The following is a 23,347-nucleotide window of genomic DNA, read 5'->3' as shown; positions in this document are numbered from 1 at the left end:
TTTTTTTTTTAAAGATTTTATTTATTTATTTGAGACAGAGAGAATGAGAGAGATAGAGCACACGAGAGGGGGGAGGGTCAGAGGGAGAAGCAGGCTCCCTGCCGAGCAGGGAGCCCGATGCGGGACTCGATCCAGGGACTCCAGGATCATGACCTGAGCTGAAAGCAGTCGCTTAACCAACTGAGCCACCCAGGCGCCCGACAAACTGATTCTAAAACTCACTTTGAAATGCAAAAGAATTAGAATAGCCAAAAACAACTTTGACAAAAACAAAGTTTGAGAATTAACACTCCCTGATTTTAAGACTCAGACTCAGAAAGCTACATTAATCAAGGTAGTGTGGTATTGGTATGAAATAAACAGATCAATGGAACAGAGTCCAGAAACAGACCTACGTGTATTTCAACAACTGATTTCCAATAAAGGTGAAGGGGCAATTTAGTGAAGAAAAGATAGTCTTTCCAACAAAATGTGCTGGAGCAACCGCGTAGCCATAGACAAAAAAAGAATTTTAATTGGTACCTCATGTTATATACAAAAAATTAACTCAAAATGGATCATAGACCTAAATGTAAAACCTAAAACTATCAAACTTCCCAAAGAATAGAAGAAAATCCTTGTGACCTTGGGTTAGACAGATTTCTTAGATAAATCACTATGCATAAATCACAAACTGATAAACTGGACCTCATCAAAATTAAAAACTTCTACTCTTTCAAAGACATTCTTAAGAGAATGAAAAGACACATCACAAAGTGGGAGAATATATCTGCCAGTCAAGTATCTGATAAAGGACATGTATTCATAACACAGAAAGAATTCTAAAACTTAATATGAAAACAACCCAATAAAGAAATGGGCAAAAGATGTGAATGGACACTTCACCAAAGAAGACATACAGATTTAGCATATAAGAAGATGCTCAACATCATCAGTCAGTAGGGAAATACAAACTATAAATACAATGAGATACCACAACACATCTATTAGAATGGCTAAAATTAAAAGGACTGACCATACTTACCAGAGAAGAGGTGGGTGGGGGGATGGGTGAAACAGGTGAAGGGGATTAAGAGTAACTTATCTTGATGAGCACCGAGTAGTATATGAAACTGTTGAATTGCTATATTTTGCATCCGAAACTAACACTCCTGCTAACTACACCGGAATTGGAATTAAAATGAAAAAAAAAAAAAGAGACTGACACTACTAAGTATTGGCAAGATTGTGGAGCAATTAGAATTCTCATACACTGCTGGTGGGAGTGCAAAATGGTAAACCACTTTGGAAAACAGTTGGCAGTTTCTTAAAAAGTTAAACATATACCCACCATATGATTTAGATATTCTACTTCTAGGTATTTAAGAAAAAAACAAAATATATGTCCATAAAAAGACCAGTCCACAAATGTATATAGCAGCTTCATTTGTAATAGCCAAAAATTGGAAACAACCCAATGTCCATAACAGGTGACTAGATAAATAAACTGTGGTATATCATACAATGAATACTACTCAGCAACAAAAAAGGGAACTACTGTGGGGCACCTGGGTGGCTTAGTTGGCTGAGCATCCAACTTTTGATTTCGGCTTGGGTCATGATCTCAGGGTCGTGGGATCAGGATTCTCTCCCTCTCCCTCTTCCTCTGCCTCTGCCCCTCCTCCCGCTCATGCTCTCTCTCTCTCTCTAAAAATAAATAAATAAAATATTTTAAAAAAGGGGAACTACTGATAACATGCTACAATACGGATAAATCTCAAAATAATTATACTGAATGAAAAAAAGAGCACATGCTGTATGATTTCATTTATAAAAATTCTAGAAAATCCAAATTATTTTATAGTGACTGAAAGCAGATTAGTCGTTATCTGGGGACTGGAAGGGTTGGAAAGGAGACTTTACAGTGGGGCACAAAGTAACTTTTGGGGTGATGAATTTGTTCATTATCTGGATTGTAATTTTTTTATGGGTATGTACATGTGTTAAAACATATCAAATTGTACTTTAAATATATGTAGTTTATTGTATGTTAATTATAAATTCACCTAAATGCTTCATTCTTATTTTGTAAAATAATGAACTTGACTAGCTGATCTCTAAAGTTCCCTCCAGGTCCAATAATCAATATTCAAGGATTCATATTATTCCTTTTAGTCATATAGAAGAAAAATATAGAAATAAGGAGAAAAATGAAGAAAAAGGGAAGCTTGTGATTCTAGACTCAAGTCAGGCACAAAAAAGTAAACTGCCAAAACTAAGACACATTGCCACATTTTATAAACTTTAAATATAAAAATATTTTTAACCAGAGGAGGAAGCATGTCGTACAATTCAGAGTACTAAAGAACAAAATTTCTTATACTTAACTACAATATTTTTGTATTTTTTGGAGTTTATTCATATACACTTTCCCATTTGACCTTTGCCTGTCCCATGAGGGTAGCAGATAACTTACCATTTATCAATGCATTTCTGACAAAAGCTGTGAGCACAAGGCAGGATGAGGTCAGCTCGACCATCCATACAGATACAACACTCCTCCTCATCAGTCAGCTGCTTCACCCTGCAATGTGAAAACTGAGCTGGAACATAAATATTCTCTGTTGTCATTATGCTTTAAACTGTCTCCATTGCCTTAGAAAGCATTATCAAACATCTATATACCCTCAGTATAAAGCAAAACAGGACTTGCATGCAAAATCAGACTAAATCTTAGGGATAACAAATATATTTAAGGAAGAAGTACACAGAGGGACAAATTCCATAAAGAAAAACTGGATAGTAGATAAATACTGTGAAGATTAAAAAGAATATACAAACAAAAACTGGAAATATTCAGATCTTTCTGAAAATAATAGCCGATTTTAATCATATCACATTTATATAAATGAATTCAACTGTTAGAAGATTTACTTGCCATGCAGGATACAAAACTCTCTAAAATATGGACCTTGCCCTTGGACTGTACCATGCTGATGCTGATAATGGGCATACAAATGAAAGAATAACTTAGTCTTAATAATCAGGTGCTACAGGAAATACAAAAGGTAGGAAGTTTGCTTCCTGTCTTTCTCTGTCCTTAAGGAGCTCTTTCATCTTGGGAAGAGATGTTGAACCTTCTACTCCATCCTCAGTGTAGAGTGCCCCTGAGTGAATCAAGTGCCTTTGCATGTGGTACTTTCCTTTCCTGGAATATCCTTATGAGTCTGGTAAACCCTAACCTCAGTAACTCAGCTCAAAATATCTTCTCTCTACTGTCAAAACCAACATTTGCCTCAATTAAAGGACTTAAATATTGCATTTTAATTGGCTGCTAATTGGTTGGTCTACCTACAAACTCTAAGTTCTTTGAATACAGGCAGTCTGTCTTAGGTCCTCAATAAATGTTTCTTAAAGTGATTTTAATTTGCTTTTATCCTTCATGCTATTCTACAATTTTTAGGTTTTCTTCATTAAGCATGTATTACTTTCATAATTATGCAAACACAAAATGTTTCAAAGTATAGCCACTAGACCATAAACTTCTTAAAGGCAGGAGGTATATCTCTGGCATGGCTTTATTCCCTGCTGTGCTTATACTACTATATACAAGACATTGAAATACCACTTTAAAATTTGTCAATTTGAATATAAAAAAGAATATAAACAAATGTCAAATATGCAAGTAGTAAGTGCTAAGAAGGAACAAATGAGTATTTCAAATTTGTTGGAAAGATGAGGTTGAAAAGTGACATAACTTTGACAGACAGAGGACATTCTAGGTGAATAAACGAAGTTGTGGAGGTAGGAAAAAAAATACCTCTGGAGTGTGTGTGTAACAAGAAGGTCGCATGATGCTCTGGGGAGAAAACTGAGAGAAAAGACTGCTTAAATATAGCAGAGATAATCTGATCCTTGAATGTCAAAATACGATGTTTAAACTTATTCTGATAGGCAAACTAGAATCAGAGTTTGATCAAAAGAAAAGTGAACCCCCACTGAAATAATATTTTAGGAAGACTAATTGGGAGTGCAGTATGGGACATTCTAGAGGGAGGAAAACCAATCAGATCCTTACTTCAGCAATTCACCTGGGAGATAATCAGGGCCTGGTAAAGGGACATTACAAAAGACAAATTGTCAGGATGTGGTAACAGGTTAAACCTATGGGCAAAAGAAGGCAGCCACTGAATCGAAGTGGGGAAACTGAATGAAAACCTAGATGGACACGCATCTCATTTTCTAGATATATTCAGTTCAATGTTTAAGGGTCTCTTAGGTGCTACATTCTGCGCCAGACCCAGATGAACTGGGGTCTCTGCTTTTGAGCAGCTTACGGTTTATGTCTAAGGATTTGGACTTATGTGTCAGTAGCAGAGACTATAGCTGAATCCATAAAGAGGGACATGTTCTGAAGGTTAGAGGGCTATGAAGAAGAGCACTGCTCTGGAAAGAAGTAAAAGAACAGGAAACACAGAAGCAGCCAGTGGAAACTATACAATGTTCACTTGATTCTTTGCTACCTTCCTAGCAGTACAGTAACCAGAAGAAGGAAGGAGAAAGGGTTCTGCTCTAGTTGTCCTTGTTAGACCACTTGTAGAATGGAGTATTCAGTTCTATGCCCTCTACCCTGAAAGGTATATTGACAGAAAAGGATTTTCCAGGAAAGCCTCGGGGATATAAAAGAGACCCATGTTAACAAAGGCCAAAGGAACTGGGGATGCTCATCCTGCAGAACAGAGGACCAGTGAGAATTTGATTAATGTTTTCAAATATTTGAAGGGCTGAAGAGAGAACAGATTTGTTTGGTGGGATCCAGAGGGCACTGCCACTGAAATAAGTAGAATACAGTAGTAACTTAAAAATAATGATGGTGAACTCTTACATATTATTACATGCCAGGCACTGTTGTAAGCATTTTACATACATCAACTCACTTAACTCTCTCAAGAATCCTATGAAGCAGATACTATTGTTATCATCCTCTCTTAAAAAAATGAAGAAACAGAGGAAAAAGAGTTTAATAACTTGTCCAAAGTCACACAGTTAGCAGTCGAGACAGGATTTGAACACAGGCAATTTGGTTCTAGAGTCTGTGCTATGTTGACTTAAGAGAATCAGATTTTGGCTATTCTGAGGAATATAATGCAAAAGGGAAAATTTCACAGTAATTAGAGCCATCTGTGTATGAAAAGGCTTGTGTCTCTGAGGCAGTGAGTCCCACATAAGTTCAGGTGTTCAAGTACAAGCTGGAAATGTGGCAAGAGTCTTACTACTCAAAGTGTTATTGGTGGATTAGCAGCAGTGACACCATGTGGGAGCTTGATGGACTCTCAAGCTCCTCCTCAAAACCACTGAATACAAAGTTTAAGAAGCATTCTAGTCCACAGATCTTTACACATAAGAGAGTAATAATGCAGAGGTTAGGGGCATGGTTGTATTGCCAGCCTGCTCTGAATGTGCATCTCAGCTAGGCTAATTTCTAGCAATGTCATTTATTTGTCTAAACCTCGGTGTATCTGAAATGGACCAGTAATTGTATCCCCATGGGGTTGTTGTGAGGATTTAATGAGTTTATCCATGTAAAGCACTTATCAAAATGCCTAATACACTATAAGTACTCAATAAATGTAAACCACTAATGAAAATATACATCAGATATAAGACTAATCCAAATAAATATCTCTTAAAATCCCCTTCAACTTGAAAAGCCTGTTTTTCTATGAACTAGAGTATCCAAACCAAAAAACCAAAAAACATACGAAGGCAAGAAGCAGCCCTAACCTACCAATCAGGCATTGAGTTTCCAAGGATAACACCCTTACCTCTTTCATTGAGATGACTGAAACAAGAAGAAAGTAATACTTTCATTTCGTCTGCTACCACAGAGTTTAAATATCCTGGTAAATCCTATTCTCAGCTTTCAAGATACTTAAACAAGACAAAACAACAACAACAAAAAAACTACCATTCCGAAGAGGGAGAGGAAGAAAAGCAGAAAATCAGACAACTGTTTATGAAAGATTAACTTTACAAAATACAGAAAAGAAAAGCCTAAACACTGCCTATCATGCTCTAAAACTCACTTGGCATTTCAGTACCACTTGTACAGCCCAAACATAGAAAACCAAACAATCCTATAAAGATAAACAGAAAATGATAAATGGAGATACGAATGTATTACAGTATAGTACTGGAAACCTGTTGGTTAAGAATGGACCAGAAAATGCAACTATAAATCAAGCAATAAAAGAGAAATTCTTGCTAAGCATATTCTTAATTTTAAGGTAAAAAATGCGGTCTACAGATTTTTGCTGTCCATTCAGTATGACAATAAGACAGGATGTCAACATGTCTGGACCCACGTAAGACTTTTTCCAATGAGGCATTTACAAATTTAAATTATGGTCATGGTTGTCAAATGGCAACAGGTGGAAGCTTCCACATGCCAAGAGCATTACAGAGAAGGAAAAGTTTAGATAGAACAATAATATATTAGGCTTGAGTAAACAAGTGCCATCAAAGAAAACTGTGGCTGACTTCATTTCCTTCCGGTAACTTGGTATATGCAGTATGTGCACCAACGACTTGTTCATTCCTGAATAGACTGCCAAGTACTAGAGCCAATATTTACAATTTTTAATGCTCCAATTAGTCAGATATTTTAAAGGAAAACTGGAATGATTCTGCCAGATTTTTAGACCTAATACCCTGAAGGGCTTTGATTGTCTAATAACATAAATACCTGTTATAAGAGAGATATTAATATCCTTTGTCATTGAATGCAAGCACCTAGAGCGGACAGTGCATTCATGGAAACTGGGTTGAGAGAAACATTAGCTGGTGTGAGCCACTTTAATTTTTCTTTAATTTAGCACTTTAACAACGTCCTGAAGAATAATCCAAACGCTGATCTGGGATACAATATCAACTGAGATAAAAGGTAATGTGATTTAAGACATCACAAGGGCACCAGCAAAAGTATTACTGAGATTTCAGTAGCTTATATATTAGAAAACAAGAGAAACATGGTACTTATGCATTATATACCTTCCCATCCAAAGACTAGCCTGACAAGATGTTACAGACGATGAGTTTTCATCAGGGTCTTCAGAGGTGGAGCTTTGGGCCAATACTCCTGATGCTTGACTTGTGATGTCTTTATAAAGCTGAATAAACTGGTACAAATTCATGATCCGTGATGCTTCTACAATGCCAGTACTTTTGTTAATCTAAAAATACAAAAAAAAAATTTCATAATTTCTCTGGCCATTTTTTTTAAAGTTTTTATTTAAATTCCAATCAGTTAGGATACAGTGAAATATGTTTCAGGCGTAGAATTTAGTACATACAACACCCATCACAAGTGTCCTCCTTAATCTCCATCATCTATTTCACCCATCCCCATTCTCTGATCAATTTTTCCCAAAAAGGGGGAACAGATAAAAGTTTTCAAGGTTTGCAAATTACCTAACAAGAGAGAAAGAGTCTGAACAAATGAAGTGGAGTTCAAAGTACTTGCACACATTTATCTCATTTGATACTCAAAATAACCCTGTAGGGTTGATTAGGCATCACCCTGTTTAGAGTTGATGAGGTTAGACAACTTTCCCCGACCTAAAAAATGAACTTTAGAGATCAGTATTGACAATTCTTTTTAATTTCTTAAAGAATTTAACTAAAAGATTTATTTGAATCCAATACCCACATGCCATTCTACTATAACTGAAACAACTGATTGTTTTCTTGAATATCTTAAGTTCTATTTTATACCAAAATTTCCAAACTAAAGCAAGAAAATTACATTAAAGTAAATCCTAACAAAAAGTGGTTGACTTCTTCCCAGGGGGCTATTTTGCATTTTGGCAAGCCCTCCCCCCCTTTTTAGGCAAAAAATTCATTTACTATGAAGTGGAACCAGTGGCCTACAGATTGTACCTGTCCTCACTTGAGCTTACATTCTTTTTTTTTTTTTTTTTTTAAGATTCTATTTATTTGACAGAGATAGAGAGAGCCAGACAGCTACAAGCCGGGGGAATGGCAGAGGGAGAGGGAGAAGCAGGCACCCCGCTGAGCAAGGAGCCCAATGCAGGACTTGATCCCAGGCCCCTAGGATCATGACCTGAACTGAAGGCAGACGCTTAACCAACTGAGCCACCCAGGCATCCCTGGAGCTTACATTCTTAATGTGAAGAGATATTTGGGGCAAGCGTGAGGTAAGAGGTAAGGAGAGATAATATTGCTTTCATAAAACTTAGGGAGTCCTAGACTGGGGCATATATTTTCTTTTGAAGTGACCAAAGTGAGTAGGGTTGAGAGGGTACTGTTCTTGGAAGAACCTGAAGTAATCAGTGACAGACTAGCGACGTGAAAAACTTTTTTTTAGCACAGGGGATGGTATGGAAGACTGTGGGAACAGAAGCAATGAAATCTACTAAATACATATCAAAGTTAACAGAACAAACAAAATCAGAAAACATTTACAAAGAAATGAATGAGGAAGAGGGAGAGAAGGCCTTAAAATTGTGCACAAAGTAGGTTTTGAAATATGTTGATGGAACTGGGCACATGGGAAGGTGAAGTAGATAGGTTACGCATTAAAAAAATTATATCAACATTTCGATTTGGAATGAAAATAATAATAGTTGTAACTAATGTTTATTAACTGTTTATTATTTGAGAAGGCAATGAGAAAAAACTAAGAATCAAGTATGAATCAGATTCCATACTGTGAAGATGGCAGAACAATCCCTAAAACTGATTACATTTTGGGAAGGTAAAATCTATATGGAGATGCATATACGTAAGATTCTTTGTAATAAAAGATTATATGTGAGAAAGAAGACAAATATATAGAATTAAAGGTGATCGGAATTTATAGAGGTTTATACAACAGACTTTCAGAGCTGAGGAAACTAGACCAATCTTCCTTTGAAACTGCACAGTTTGGAAGAAATATGGGAATAATTCCTATGAACTTGGTATTTAATAGCAAGGTTTATCAAACTAAGCTACTATAATCATAGGATTCATGCAACAAATATTTACTGAGTACCCAGTATATGGATATTATGCACGTAACTATGTACTGCGTGCACCGCTCTAGGCACTGGTGACCTACTGTGTATAAAATGAAAATCTCTGCCCTCACGGAGGTTACACTATGGGTAGGAGAGACAAAACATAGATTAGGTGAAATGGAAGTAAGTGTTATGGAGAAGATTAACCAGAGAAGAGGATATACTGAAGGGTTGTAGGGAAGGCGTCACAGAGAAGGTGATATTTAAGAACTGGAAAAGAAGCAGGAATGGGTCATTTAGATATCTGGGGGAGAGATCATTCCGGGTTGGAAGAATAGGAAGTGTGAAGGCTTGTTAGGCAGAAGCGCACCTGGTGAGGAGCACAAGGAGTCCAGCAAGGAGCGCAGGCGGGTTGGACTAAATGAGAGAGGGAATGAGAGTAGTAGAAGATAAGGTTAGGGGGATGAGGTGGAGACAGAATGTATAGGACTTTGCTAATCATAGTCATAACTTTAGCTTTTATTACAAGTGCATGGGAAGTCACTGGAAAGTTTTGAGCCAAGGACTAATATGATTTGATTTCATTTCAGATTATAAGTGGAACAGACTGGTTGTTGTGCTGAGACTAGACAGAATAATGGGGGCAAGAGCGTAAGCAGGGAGATCAGTTAGGGGATTATTAGCATAAGCCTTGTGAGAGATGATGGTCACTAAGAATTGGGTGGTAGTAGTGAGATGGTGAAAACTGCCCAGGTTCTGAATATATTTTGAGGAGAAATCTGTCACGATTCACTTATGGATTGACTGTGGGATAGGAGAGAAAAAGAGAAGACGAGGATGGCTGGCGCCAAGGTTTTGGTCTAAGTAACAAGATGGATGAAAATAATACAATTTATGAAGTTATTCTTAATAGCCATCTTAGTCCATAATTTTAATTAACTCATTAATTTTTCTAATATTATTCCCACAAAATATTTCATTTAAACATCATTTAGATTATTTTTTATAATGAATTAAATATTGTTTGAGGATAATCATGATAGCAGATGACAGTCAAGATAAGGTCTTTTTGTAAATACAGAAGGTTATAGTACAATTGTTTAGGTGCTTAGGATTAAGAAATATGAAATTTCCTCTCAATCAGTTTTTCACATAGGATTTCAATTTTTTTTTTCCTAATGTTAACACTGACTTCTCATAGATTCTTTCAATAAGAACCTACGGAATGCAAATAAAACATTTCTTTAGATCTAAAATAAAGAAAAATTACACAAATGAGAACTCTTGATTACCTACTGAGGGAGAGAGAGAATCTCAAGCAGACTCTGTCAACGCAGAGCCCAACGCAGGTCTTGATCCCATGACCCCTGAGATCATAACTTGAACCGAAATCAAAAGTCAGCTGCTTAACTGACAGAGCCACCCAGGCGTCCCTATGTCTTTAATACTTGTGCCTTTCTATTTAGAATCTTAGGGAAAATATTTAGTCACATACAGATGTAATGGTTGGAGATACTGAGGTGAAAAGAATTTGACTAATAGTAAATTAATATCTTAAACATTAATTCTATATTTGCCAAAGAGGAGCAACAGAATGCAGAAACCTGATATTCATATTCCCACAGCTCTCTACAATTTATAATAGCCTCTTTGATATGAGCTGAGTACTTTATGAGGTAAAGAGGAAGAGAGAATATAATTTAGCTATTATACTGTATCAATCAACAAGGAAAACTTCAACCTATCCCAGTCATTTAAAATGAGAGTATTTCAGGGCTCCTGGGTGGCTCAGTCGTTAAGCGTCTGCCTCCGGCTCAGGTCATGATCCCAAGGTCCTGGGATTGAGCCCCACATCGGGCTCCCTGCTCAGCGGGGAGCTTGCTTCTCCCTCTCCCACTCCCCCTGCTTGTGTTCCCTCTCTCGCTGTGTCTCTGTCAAATAAATAAATAAAATCTTAAAAAAAAATGAGAGTATTTCTTCTACAGATTTTTGTTCACTCAACATATATCGAGTTCCTACCAGGTGCAGGCCTGGTAGGCCGTAAGAGATACAAGGATGAATCTAGATAGAGTTTCTGCCCTCAGGAGCTTACTATCTACTAAGGGAGCTTAGAAACTAAATAATTTTATTCTTTTTTTTTTTTTTTTTAAAGATTTTATTTATTTGACAGAGAGAGACACAGCGAGAGAGGGAACACAAGCAGGGGGAGTGGGAGAAGGAGAAGCAGGCCTCCCGTGGAGCAGGGAGCCCGATGCGGGGCTTGATCCCAGGACCCTGGGACCATGACCTGAGCCGAAGGCAGACACTTAACGGCTGAGCCACCCAGGCGCCCCTAAATAATTTTATTCTTAATGTAGAATTTAGTTATGAAGTATAAATAAAATGCTACTGGAGTTTAGAAGAGGCAAGATAATTTCTATTAAGGAAGACTTTATGGATGAGATGGTATTTGAGTTGGATCTTTAAAGAGACATCAAGTTTAACCATGCAGAAATAAAAACATGTGGCAGAATTTGCAACGATGTGGATGGAACTAGAGGGTATTATGCTAAGTGAAATAAGTCAATCAGAGAAAGACAATTATCATAGGATCTCACTGATATGAGAAATTTGAGAAACAAGACAGAGGCTTATAGGGGAAGGGAGGGAAAAATGAAACAAGATGAAACCAGAGAGGGAGACAAACCATAAGAGACTCTTAATCTCAGGCAACAAACTGAGGGTTGCTGGAGTAGAGGGGTGGTGGGAAGGATGGGGTGGCTGGGTGATGGGACACTGGAGAGGGTATGCACTATGGTAAGCGCTGTGAATTGTGTAAGACTGATGAATCACAGATCTGTACTCCTGAAACAAATAATACATAATATGTTAATTGAAAAAAAAAAAAAAGATGTGGCAGAAACTATTAGCTGATTACCCACACGCCATTCCCACCTTTCATTACCAGCAGAGCCCTGATTTTGTTTTGGGGTCTACCACTCCCTGAAATGACTCGAGTCATTCCTGGTTAGTCTAACCTAAACCAATCATGGTAATTGCACGCAGGCCCACAGTCAGTGTATAAGAAGAGGACATGAGCTAATAGTGATCCAATGAATTGAGAAGAGGGGTAGGCTAGGTTTTTGAATGAACCAATCTAGGAGCTGCTTTGTATCAGGGTTTCTTAATAAGTGAGAAAATACATAGGGTTTTTCTTTAAAGTAGTGTAACAGGAGTTTTCTGACTTGTAACTGATGGCAATTTAAATGACAGAGGAATGGACATTCTAGCTGAAGGAACTCAATGAGCAGAGGCACCGAGGTGGGAAAGTAATAGCTCTACAGTCTTCAATTAGTTAAGCCTGGCAAGACTGGAGTGCAAAAGGTGATAGTGGTAAATGAAACAGAAAAGATAGTCTAAGATTGGTAGATTGTAGAGGACCCTGAATGCCAGGTTAATGAGCTGGGACTATTTTGTAGCCAATGAAGAACTGCTGAGTTTTTAGCAGGAAAGTGATCTGAGGAGAGCTGTGCTTTAGAAAGGTTATCTTAGAATTAAGAGAAGAGTCTGGAGGTATGATGAATAATCACAGAATCTAAGGTAATATGGATGAGAAGAAGAGCCTGAACTATAGTTACAGTCTCCTAGAGGGCATGGAATTTGTCTTATGGATAAACTGGAAGTGAAACCCGGTAGAGGTAAAAGTGACAAGATCAGAGAGCTAATTACTGTGGAGAAGGCAAGAAAAGGAACCAGAATGTATGTTTTTCAGAAACCTTTGTGACTAGAGTTCTTATAAATTCACGCTTGTGTCCTTTGAAGTTGACTTTCAAATAGTCCTGAACATTATGTGCAGTGTAAATTCGCAGCTGATGGGGTTATGGGAGATACTGAGCCTATTTGAATGGATTTTACAAGTTTTTAGCTCAGTTCTTCATTTCTTCTTTACTTTATTCCTTTGCAAAGTCAAAAGTTGCAGATTCCCAGAGTTCTTTTGAGAATATGTGTATTTATAACACTGTAAAAAGAAAAAACCCTAGTGAATTTAACATAAATACAATATAAACCCAATAACAAAACAAGCAAAAAACCAGAAGATAGAAAAAATATGTGATTGGTATACAAGTTTTGAGTCTAGGAATCAAAGTATAAATAATAAACAGGATGTTGGATCAAGCTGTCAGTATTTCAATGTGTGTTCTGTTACTATGATTTGTAACACAATTATACAGCATAAAGTTACATTGCTGCCCACACTAGTACCACATTAGCTACCTCTGTGACACATAATGCAAAAATTTTTAATGTTTCTTTGATAGCTATTATATTGCTCTTTAACATTTGGACTTTTAAAAATAATCAACTAAGTAAATGTTTAGTGTGGATAGACTCAGCTGAATGGTATTACACTATGCTGTGTATTCTCTCTAAATCAACTGTAAACTTCAACAAGTGCCATTCACCTTCAGGCACTTAGCAAAGTCTGGAATTACTATCTGTCTTTGCTTCTCTCAACTCTTTAAAGTTCTTTTACTACTTAAATTGATTAGAACATCTAATTTGATCAAATATCCATAATCAATCCTTCTACACTTAAAGCATAGTACTGGCAATCAACCCACTGGGAAAACATGACATATTATTTGGGTAACCCCCGGGGTCCATGACACAAAAGAAAAAATATCCTTACCCAGTAGTTCTTTATGGGTTGATCAGGAATGGAATTCAGGGCATTCATGAATGCTTAATTTATTGGTTACATGCATATGGGTGGTTTTATTGTTTGTTGTAGGGCAGGAGTTGGGGTAGGAGAAGGCCTAGTAAAATTCATTCCTTCATTTTCAACAAAAGGTCTGTGGCCTCAAAAAGGTTAATAACCACCTATCTAATCTACCCATTGGTGGATGAGTCTTACTCATACTCTATGACAGCTGCCATTATATTTTTTGGCATAGTTGATATATTCAATTATCTAAAATTTAAAAACCAAATAAAAGGCAGTGCACTGATGATGAAAAATCCATTCTATAACTAAAAATTTCTTTTTTTTTTTTAAGATTTTATTTATTTATTTGACAGAGAGAGACACAACAAGAGAGGGAACACAAGCAGGGGGAATGGGAGAGGGAGAAGCAGGCTTCCCTTGGAGCAGGGAGCCCGATGTGGGGCTAGATCCCATGACCCTGGGACCATGATCTGAGCTGAAGGCAGATGCTTAACGACTGAGCCATCCAGGTACCCCTAACTAAAAATTTCTAAAAACAAAAACAAACCAAAACCACACAAAACACAAAACCTAAAAATACTCAAATCTTTCTAATGGATTTTTAAATTATTAAGTGAATGAAACTATTCTTCTTAAAAGAAATGATCTCCTAAGATAACTTTAATTTTTAAGCAGTCAGCTTAGAGCTAAGTAGGGTGTCACCTTAGGATTCCATAGCCAGCTAAAATATGAAAAGAGAGGTAGAAGGATAAGAGGTCACTACCACCTCCTTTTATTATAAAAATCTCTGCTATATGGCAACTATATAACCAATGAGATTCAAACAGTTAACCTGGAGGGCAATAACACTAACAAAACTGTGTCTTCCTCAGCTTTACAAATGTTTTAGCAAATAATTTGCTAATTATTAACATTAATTTCTACTATACCACACTATTAAATGGGGCTCTAATCACCAAAAGAATTTAAGTTCGGAGTTGGAAGTCTCTATCATTCTCACCTTGGTACAGACCACACGTACAACTACTTTCCAAAAGGCAGAGGAATCAGACCCAGGCTGTACCTCAAAGAGAAGATGTTTTTCCTGGCCAGAAGCCACTTTAGCAGTTCTGAAAAGAGAAAACACATTTGTTAATTTTATGAAAAGTCTTATAAAATAATGGAGCTATGTATGAAACCAGATTCAAGAAACACTTTAAAACAGAGAAGAAAATTTGAAGAAAATACAGAGACAAAAAAAAATAATGATCATAATAGATTCTTAAAACACAGGGATAGAGAATGTTTTGATTATAAACATACAACTAAGTTTTTAACATCAACGGCATAGCTCACAGAATATTTATAAATCTTTTTATGTCCTATCTCAATGGTTTTTAAATGCTTAACAAAGACATCTAGAAAAAAACATGTCCAAGGAATCAGACTTAAAGAAAAAGTTTAGCTGGTTTCACTTATCCACATTTTGACTATTGCCTCGGATGTATAAAATGTGAAAAAATCTTGCTCTTGGTTGAGTTCTAATCTAAGCAACAACACACACCTCTTTGAAAAAAAATTTTTTTTATAATTTGGGACTGGATCAAAGCAAATGATTTTGAGACACCTTAAATACAGCTTTGCTGTCTTCCTCCAGCAGAGTAATTTTGAGAGCCATAGGATTCTAGCATAAAAATAAAACTTTTAGAAGATAATTCAGTATCTTCCCATTAATGCCAATTTAAATTAGATCAAAGATATACTTAAATATTGTGGCTCCCTTTTTTTTTTAAAAGATGTTATTTATTTGACAGAGAGAGACACAGCGAGAGAAGGAACACAAGCAGGGGGAGTGGGAGAGGGAGAAGCAGGCTTCCCTTGGAGCAGGGAGCCCGATGTGGGGCTCGATCCCAGGACCCTGGGATCATGACCTGAGCCAAAGGCAGACGCTTAACAACTGAGCCACCCAGGTGCCCCAATTGTGGCTCCTTTTTATCATTAGTCAAATTTCTCTCTGAGCACCAAGGGAGGTATCACCTTGGAACTAAATGACGTACAGCTAAATAGAGCCCACTGAAAATGAAGCAACTAGCTCTAGGTAGCAAAGTCTGCCAGTGAAAGTAATTCATCTGTGCCAGGTCCCAGTTGTTTTCTAGCTATCAAGCCATGCTTCTTCTGTATAGGTTTAACTTTATAATTCTCAGACAGCATTGCCCTTGTGAAATGCCCAACTCTGACCCATTGAAATCAGTTTTAAGAACCAAATGGTATTTACCCAAAGATATAAATGTAGTGATCTGAAGGGGTACGTGCACCCCAATGTTTATAGGAGCAATGTCCACAATAGCCAAACTATGGAAAGAGCCAAGATGTCCATCAACAGATGAATGGATAAAGATGTGGCATATATATATATGTGTATATATATATATATATAATGGACTATTATGCAGCCATCAAAAAACCGAAACCTTGTCATTTGCAACGACGTGGATGGAACTAGAGGGTATTATGCTGAGCGAAATACGTCAATCAGAGAAAGACATGTATCATATGATCTCACTGATATGAGGAATTCTTAATCTCAGGAAACAAACTGAGGGTTGCTGGAGTGGTAGGGAGTGGGAGGGATGGGGTAGCTGGGTGATAGACACTGGGGAGGGTATGTGCCTTGGTGAGCACTGTGAATTGTGTAAGACTGATGAATCACAGACCTGTACCTCTGAAACAAATAACACATTATATGTTAAAAAAAAAAAAAGAAGATAGTAGGAAGGGAAGAATGAAGAGTGGGAAATCGGAGGGGGAGATGAACCATGAGAGACTATGGACTCTGAGAAACAGAGGGTTCTAGAGGGGAGGGGGCTGGGGGGATGGGTTAGCCTGGTGATGGGTATTAAAGAGGGCACATATTGAATGGAGCACTGGGTGTTATACGCAAACAATGAATCATGGAACAGTGCATCAAAAACTAATGATGTAATGTATGGTGATTAACATAACATAATAAAATAAAATTAAAAAAAAAAAGAACCAAATCCAGTCAACGTCCTACCCTAGATAAATAAAAGGAAGATGTTCTTTACCATCATTTCTGTATTACACAGTAAGCTTAGCTTGTGCATCCTTTCATATGACATATTTATCTGGTATTTTTAGGCCAAAAGGCAAAAATTTATTAAACAGATGGTTTATGTATATAAGGTTCCAAGACTCTAAAGGGATGGCAAACGTCATTGATTACTCTTCCTAAGAGTCAAGACAATAAACTTAAAAAAGCATTCCATTCATGATACTATTAAATTCTTAATCCATTTTTACTCTTTAAGAATATGGTCCCAGAAGTAATGCCTTAAATACTACCATTTGGATAATCTAAAAAAAGAAAAAAGTACAATGCTAGAGTTTTATGACTATATTTTTATTATAAAAGATCAGACAATATATAAACATACATAGTAAGATGTACAGTCTCCCTTCACTGCCCCCTTTTCCAACAATTTCCCAGAAACATAGTGTGTATACTTACAGTTCATTTTCTATGAATGCATATATATATTCATATAGGATCCAACCATATATCCATATAGGATCTATCTTTCTTTCCTTCTTTCTTTCTCTTTCATTCAATGAATGAAATCCAATGTTTCTTTTTATTTATTTAATTCTTTTTTTAAAATTTAAATTCAATTAATTAACATATAATGTATTATTAGTTTCAGAGGAAATCCAATGTTTCTAAAAGAAACTATCTTCTAAGATAACTAACTTTTAAGACATTCTTTATTCTTCATGACTGGATAATAAGAGTAGATTCTACTTTATTAGCTTCTACACAGATCAGTATAAAAATTGATATAATAAAGAATAAATTCACAAAGAAAAGGCATAGTTCTATTAGATACGCACTTTAAAGAAGGCAGAGAAATTTAAATTCCATCTTAGAAATCTATTCAAGTGTTAAAGAGATTTAAAGGTGGTAGCTAATTAGAAAATATTAATAAACAAAATACCTTATTCTTCAGTGGTGACAATAGTGAATTATTACTATTTATGTTTTTTTCTGGCAAAAATAATGCTCAGTGAACACAGATGATTTATTTATTAACCAGATGAATTGTTTGATATATAGAAACCTGAGTGCCCTTTGACTATCCTAGGAACCTTTTTCTAGAGTGGCTAATTGGCTTATTCTCTTCTATTATGCATCCCTTTAGTTCTTTCAAACAAGAATCAATTTATAAGCCTATGTCTAAAATTCAATTTTAAGTTCGTTTGGTTTCTTTGCTCCTATTATATGTTTTAAAATAGCCACATAGCAAGTCTTGTAGTAGGTACTCAATATATATTTGCTAACTGCTGCTGAAACATTCAGTCTTACCAATCAATATTTCTGGTTACCTCTTAGACAGTAATGCCGTGTGGGGCATATGTCAGGGAGAAAAAATAAAATGAAAAAGAGCAAGGCTTACATATCATTAAGTTCAGCTACTCTCCCAAGAAATTCTTCGTAAGTTAAGGAGCCACTTTCTCGAACCAATGTGACATGTTTTGCTACTTTTTCTGGTAACTTGTTAAGAACCAACTGTGTCTGATCTGAAATTTGCTGTCCCATGATGAAAGGATGTCTTGAAATCCAGAAACAGTGTTGCTTCACATAGTTACCTGTCAAATATATACAAAAGTTACTTTTATATACACTATAAAAACAGCAATATATTCATCCCTTCAAGAAAATAAGAAAAACTGGGAATACCGTTAAGTGAGAGTTCAGTAGACTTAAATGAGTCTACGGTGGAATTTATTTAAATGACTATATTTTTATTTTTTTAATGATTTTTTAGAAGATTTTATTTATTTATTTGACAGAGAGAGAGAGAGAGCAAGCACAACCAGGGGGAGCGGCAGAGGCAGAAGGAGAAGCAGGCTTCACTGAGCAGGGAGCCTGATGTGGGGCTTGATCCCAGGACCCTGGGATCATGACCTGAGCTGAAGGCAGACACTTAACAACTGAGCCACCCGGGCGCCCCCTAAATGACTGTATTTTTAAAGTAAAGATTTATATTTCTATTTTTTTAAAGATTTTATTTATTTATTTATTTGACAGAGAGAGAGTGAGAGAGTGAGCACAAGCAAGGGGAGCAGCAGAGGGAGAGGGAGAAGCAGGCTCTCTGCTGAGCAGGGAGCTTGATGCAGGGCTCAATCCCAGGATCCTGGGATCATTACCTGAGCCGAAGGTGGATGCTTAACCAACTGAGCCACCCAGGCGCCCCTATATTTCTATTTTTTAAGATCAGATAGCAAATGAAAAAACAGGATTCACTTATCGGTAGGGTGGTAAACGTCTAATTCCTCTAATTTTGCCAACTCAAAACCATTACACACACACACACACACACACACACACAGGCCACAGGCATTTAAGTGCTTGTCTTTAATAGGAAGCTTGTTTACATAATTTCCCCAACATTTCCTGACTACTTACCATGTGTCAGACTACTAACTAAGGGCTTCCCATATATTACCACATTTATTTCCTACAATAACCCTAAGAGGTAGGCATTATTATATTCCTATTTTTTTTTAAATATTTTATTTATTTATTTATTTGAGAGAGAGAGAGAGAGAGAGAGAAACAGCATGAGAGGGGATAGGGTCAGAGGGAGAAGCAGGCTCCCCACCGAGCCAGGAGCCCAATGTGGGACTCGATCCCAGGACTCCGGGATCATGACCTGAGCTGAAGGCAGTCGCTTAACCAACTGAGCCACCCAGGCGCCCCTATATTCCTATTTTTACAGATAAAGAAATAGAGCTAAGTAACTTACCTAAAATGGTAAGTGGTTGAAGTGAACTTTGAACTTATGTTTTCAGACTCTTTTTTTTTTTCTTTTATTTATTTCTTTCACAGAGAGAGACACAGAGAGAGACACAGTGAGAGAGGGAACACAAGCAGGGGGAGTGGGAGAGGGAGAAGCAGGCTTCCTGCTGAGCAGGGAGCCCGATGCGGGGCTTGATCCCAGGACCCTGGGATCATGACCTGAGCCGAAGGCAGACACTTAATGATTGAGCCACCCAGGCGCCCCATGTTTTCAGATTCTATTGTTCATATTCTTGAGCACTATGATACACCAAGATATATAATCATGATAAAATTACATCACCCAAGTAACATTTGTTGTTGAATTACTTTATTTGTAAACGTGCAACTTACTTTTAATTGTAAAATATATGCAAATTAAACAGGTTTTTGGTTTGAACACCTAAGAAAATTAAAATATTGGAGAATTTAACCACCTCCCATTTTCTGCTTAGAAAAAAAAAAAAGATAGCACTTTCACTTTCTAACTTCTCCAGGCGTTTTAAACTTAAGAGTTTATATAATTTGTTTTCTAAGTATGAAGGTGATATTTTAGTTAAAAGGTCAGATCACTACTTTAATAATCTATAAATAAGTATAGTATAGATCAGTAAGTTATTGAATTGACTTAAAAATGTAATCACAAAACATTTATTTAACAACTAAAGTCTTGAAAGATATAAGTCTATGATTATGGCTAGAGAAGAATTGAATGTGTTTATTCTACAAAGCTTTTTCCTTTGGTAAATAATGATTTATCAGAATATCAAGTATTGAGAATGTGATTAAAATAGAAAATAGGGGTGCCTGGGTGGCTCAGTCGATAAGCGTCTGCCTTCAGCACAGGTCATGATCCTAGGGTCCTGGGATGGAGCCCTGCATCAGGCTCTCTGCTCAGCAGAGCGCTTGCTTCTCCCTCTCCCATTCCCCCTGCTTGTGTCCCCTCTCTCCCTGTGTCTCTCTCTATCAAATAAATAAATAAAATCTTTAAAAAAAAATAGAAAATAAAGTTTTAGTATTTTTGTCTATGCTGACCTATTCTGTAACTTAATATGAAAATCTCTATTCAGCACAAATACTACCACTAATAGTAAAAGCAGCTAATACTTGTGATCACTCCCATTGTGATCTTCTAAGTACACAATCTTCTAAGCACTTTACATGTATTTACGAACTCAGTCATTCATAACCCCATAATAACCATTTCATAGATGAAGAAACAAGCACAGACAGGTTAAAGTAACAAAGTCACATAGCTAATAGGGTTTTTTTGTAATACAAAGTTAGAAGAAGAAAAAAGCAGGGGTCCCTGGGTGGCTCAGTCGATTGAGCTGCCAACTCTTGATTTCGGCTGGGGTCATTTTCTCAGGGTGGTGAGATCAGCCCTGCCTCAGGCTCCCCAGCAGGGACTCTGCTTGAGATGCTCTCTCCTTCTGCCCGCCCCCACCAGCCCCTGCATGCGAGGGCATGCGCTCGCACACACACACTCTCTCTCTCTAAAATAAATAAATAAATCTTAAAAAAAAGGAGAAAAAAGAATTACTGTTAAAAAAAAATCTGATCCCCCTCCCCAAGAAATTCCATTTTATTTACTCACCAAAAACTATCATTTTTATTGTACACAAATTAACAGTCATATAAAGCAGGTTAAATAGTAACAATTTTGTAGAAAAAGTTTGCCAGGAAGTCTGCTTTATTATTTATTAAGAAATAATAAAACTCTAACTCTAAAATATAAAATACGTATAACTACAATATAAAACCATTCACAATAAGAGTTCTCAGTAACCATAAATATGTAAATTTGCTTTTGATATTAAAATTTAAGTTACTGTATTTGAGATTTATTCTTTTAGTCACATTAAATAAAGGAAAAGTACAATTATACTAAAAAAGAAAACCCAACAATTACTGTTTTGAATCTGAGCCTACTTGGTAACGATAAATATTACATTACAGAGATAAATGAAAGGAAGTTGTTGAGGAAGACCCAGGTTACCAAAAAAATCTCCCAACGTGAAATTATGTATTTTAAATATAGCCAAGTGGATTTATAGTAACTGTATCCAAAGAGAAAGACCTTAGTTTAGAGATGGTCTCTAGGGTATTCAACATTAGTGATTTCTGGTTTCACAGCCTAGTAAAATATCAAAGTACCATGGTTTGCACATTTATTTTTATTCTGAGTAAAGATCGTTTCCAAAAATAGGCAAAAATATCCCCAAAACTTAACAAAAAATTTAAAATGAACGATTTATAATTTGAAAAGTAGAAGAATATTAAAATAAGTCTTTCCCAAGAAGGCAGTAACTTCACACTGACATATACTACACATATACATGTACATTTTGTCCTTGTTTTTCTTGTTCCAATTCAAACGTATAAAAACATCATCAGGAGTTGGGGATGTAAACTGGGGGTGGGGAGCCACCACTGTACATGGCCTTTTTAAGGCCATGGGGATACAATAGTGAGCAAAAGAAACATGGTTCTTGCCATCATGGAGCATATGATACAGTGGGGAAGAGATAACAATCACACCAATAAATACATAATTATAAGATGAGAAAAGCTAAGCCAAACAAGTACAGGGTACTACAAAAGCCTATAAAAGGGAGGCTTGACCTAGTGTTGTGTCAGGGAAACCCTTGGGCAAACAACATTTTATTTGAGATCAGTTAGAGTTAACCAAATAGGGGCAGAGGCATGGAGAGGAAAGGACATTGCAGGCAGAGGTTATAGAGTGTCTAATGTAGGAAGGAGCATGGTGCCTTTGAGGTAATAAAAAAAGGCTAGAGTGACTAAAGCAGAGGGAGAGGGAGACCAGTACCAAGAGATGGTCTGTTTACCGTTTTACTGATGACCTGAAATAAGCCTGCAAGCCTGCCCATCGAAGTGGATGGCTAAAATTGGTATGAATGAATAGTGTCCACTGAGTACTAGGATCAAGACTGAAATTGATAATGATTTTCTGAAATGGAGTAAGTTATGTCAAATATGACTAAAAGTTAAACCCTGAATGTCTTGAAAAGTCAACTGCACAAAAACAGATAAGATGTGCTTAACAGCAGTTAAAATATAAAGTCTGAGGGTTTCAGTCAACATAAGTCAGCAGTAAAAGAAGGACAAGACGTTAAAATAGTCCTAAACACTTGCTAGAAGCAGATGTCCAGAGCAAGACCCTAGTTCTATTGTGTTCTGTAATGGGCCTACCACACTGAAGTACTGTAATCAGCCCTAGGCAGTTAAAGCTTTTTTTTTTCTTTTCTTTCTTTTTTTCTTTTAAGGGAGGGTTGGGGAGGGAGGGACAGAAGGGGAGGGAAAATCTTAAGCAGGCTCCCTGCCCAGCCCAGAGCCTGATGCGGGGCTTGATCTCACAACCCTGAGATCATGACCTGAGCTGAAATCAAGGGTTGGCCGACTGGGCCACCCAGGCACCCCTAAGCAGTCACACTTTTAAAGGGCATTAATCATTTTAACATAACCGGAAGAGTATACAAGATGTTACTGATCTAGAAAAGGAAACAAAGTGATTTATTCTAGACAATAATTCAGTAACAACCAATAGGTTTGTTCAAACATTTGAAGAGATTTCATGTAGAAGAGGAAGTAAGATTTATTTTATATAGTTACAGTGAAAAAAATGGCCAGTAAGTGTGAATTAGGCAAATTCAGGTCAAATAAGAAGTTCCTATCACCCACAATTATCCAAAGGTATTAAGGACTGTCTTGTATGTCAGCTTGTTTTCATCGGAAGTGTGGAGGTGTTTAAATAAAGATTAGAAATTCATCTAATGAGTAAGTTTT

The 23,347-nt window shown here is 36.7% G+C and overlaps 1 protein-coding gene across 3 annotated transcripts in view; it reads right to left on the bottom strand.

The window, feature by feature from the left end:
• The window catches only part of RNF141 (ring finger protein 141), a 36,276-nt gene that overhangs the window by 6,605 nt on the left and 6,324 nt on the right, over window positions 1-23,347 (bottom strand). For all 3 annotated transcript variants that reach the window (XM_081797395.1, XM_006728519.3, XM_081797396.1), the window contains exons 2-5: window positions 18,156-18,348; window positions 14,705-14,813; window positions 7,030-7,211; window positions 2,456-2,563 (exon numbers count right to left, since the gene is read on the bottom strand). In XM_081797395.1, coding sequence (XP_081653521.1) covers window positions 2,456-2,563; window positions 7,030-7,211; window positions 14,705-14,813; window positions 18,156-18,298 — 542 coding nt within the window. In that variant the 5' untranslated portion in view covers window positions 18,299-18,348. The remainder of the gene's footprint in view (window positions 1-2,455; window positions 2,564-7,029; window positions 7,212-14,704; window positions 14,814-18,155; window positions 18,349-23,347) is intronic.

Source organism: Leptonychotes weddellii, chromosome 11, assembly GCF_054177405.1.
Source record: "Leptonychotes weddellii isolate Sample4059 chromosome 11, ASM5417740v2, whole genome shotgun sequence".
NCBI lineage: Eukaryota > Metazoa > Chordata > Mammalia > Carnivora > Phocidae > Leptonychotes > Leptonychotes weddellii.
The sequence above is the reverse complement of the archived record's forward strand: the minus strand, read 5'-3'. Positions and strand labels throughout refer to the sequence as shown.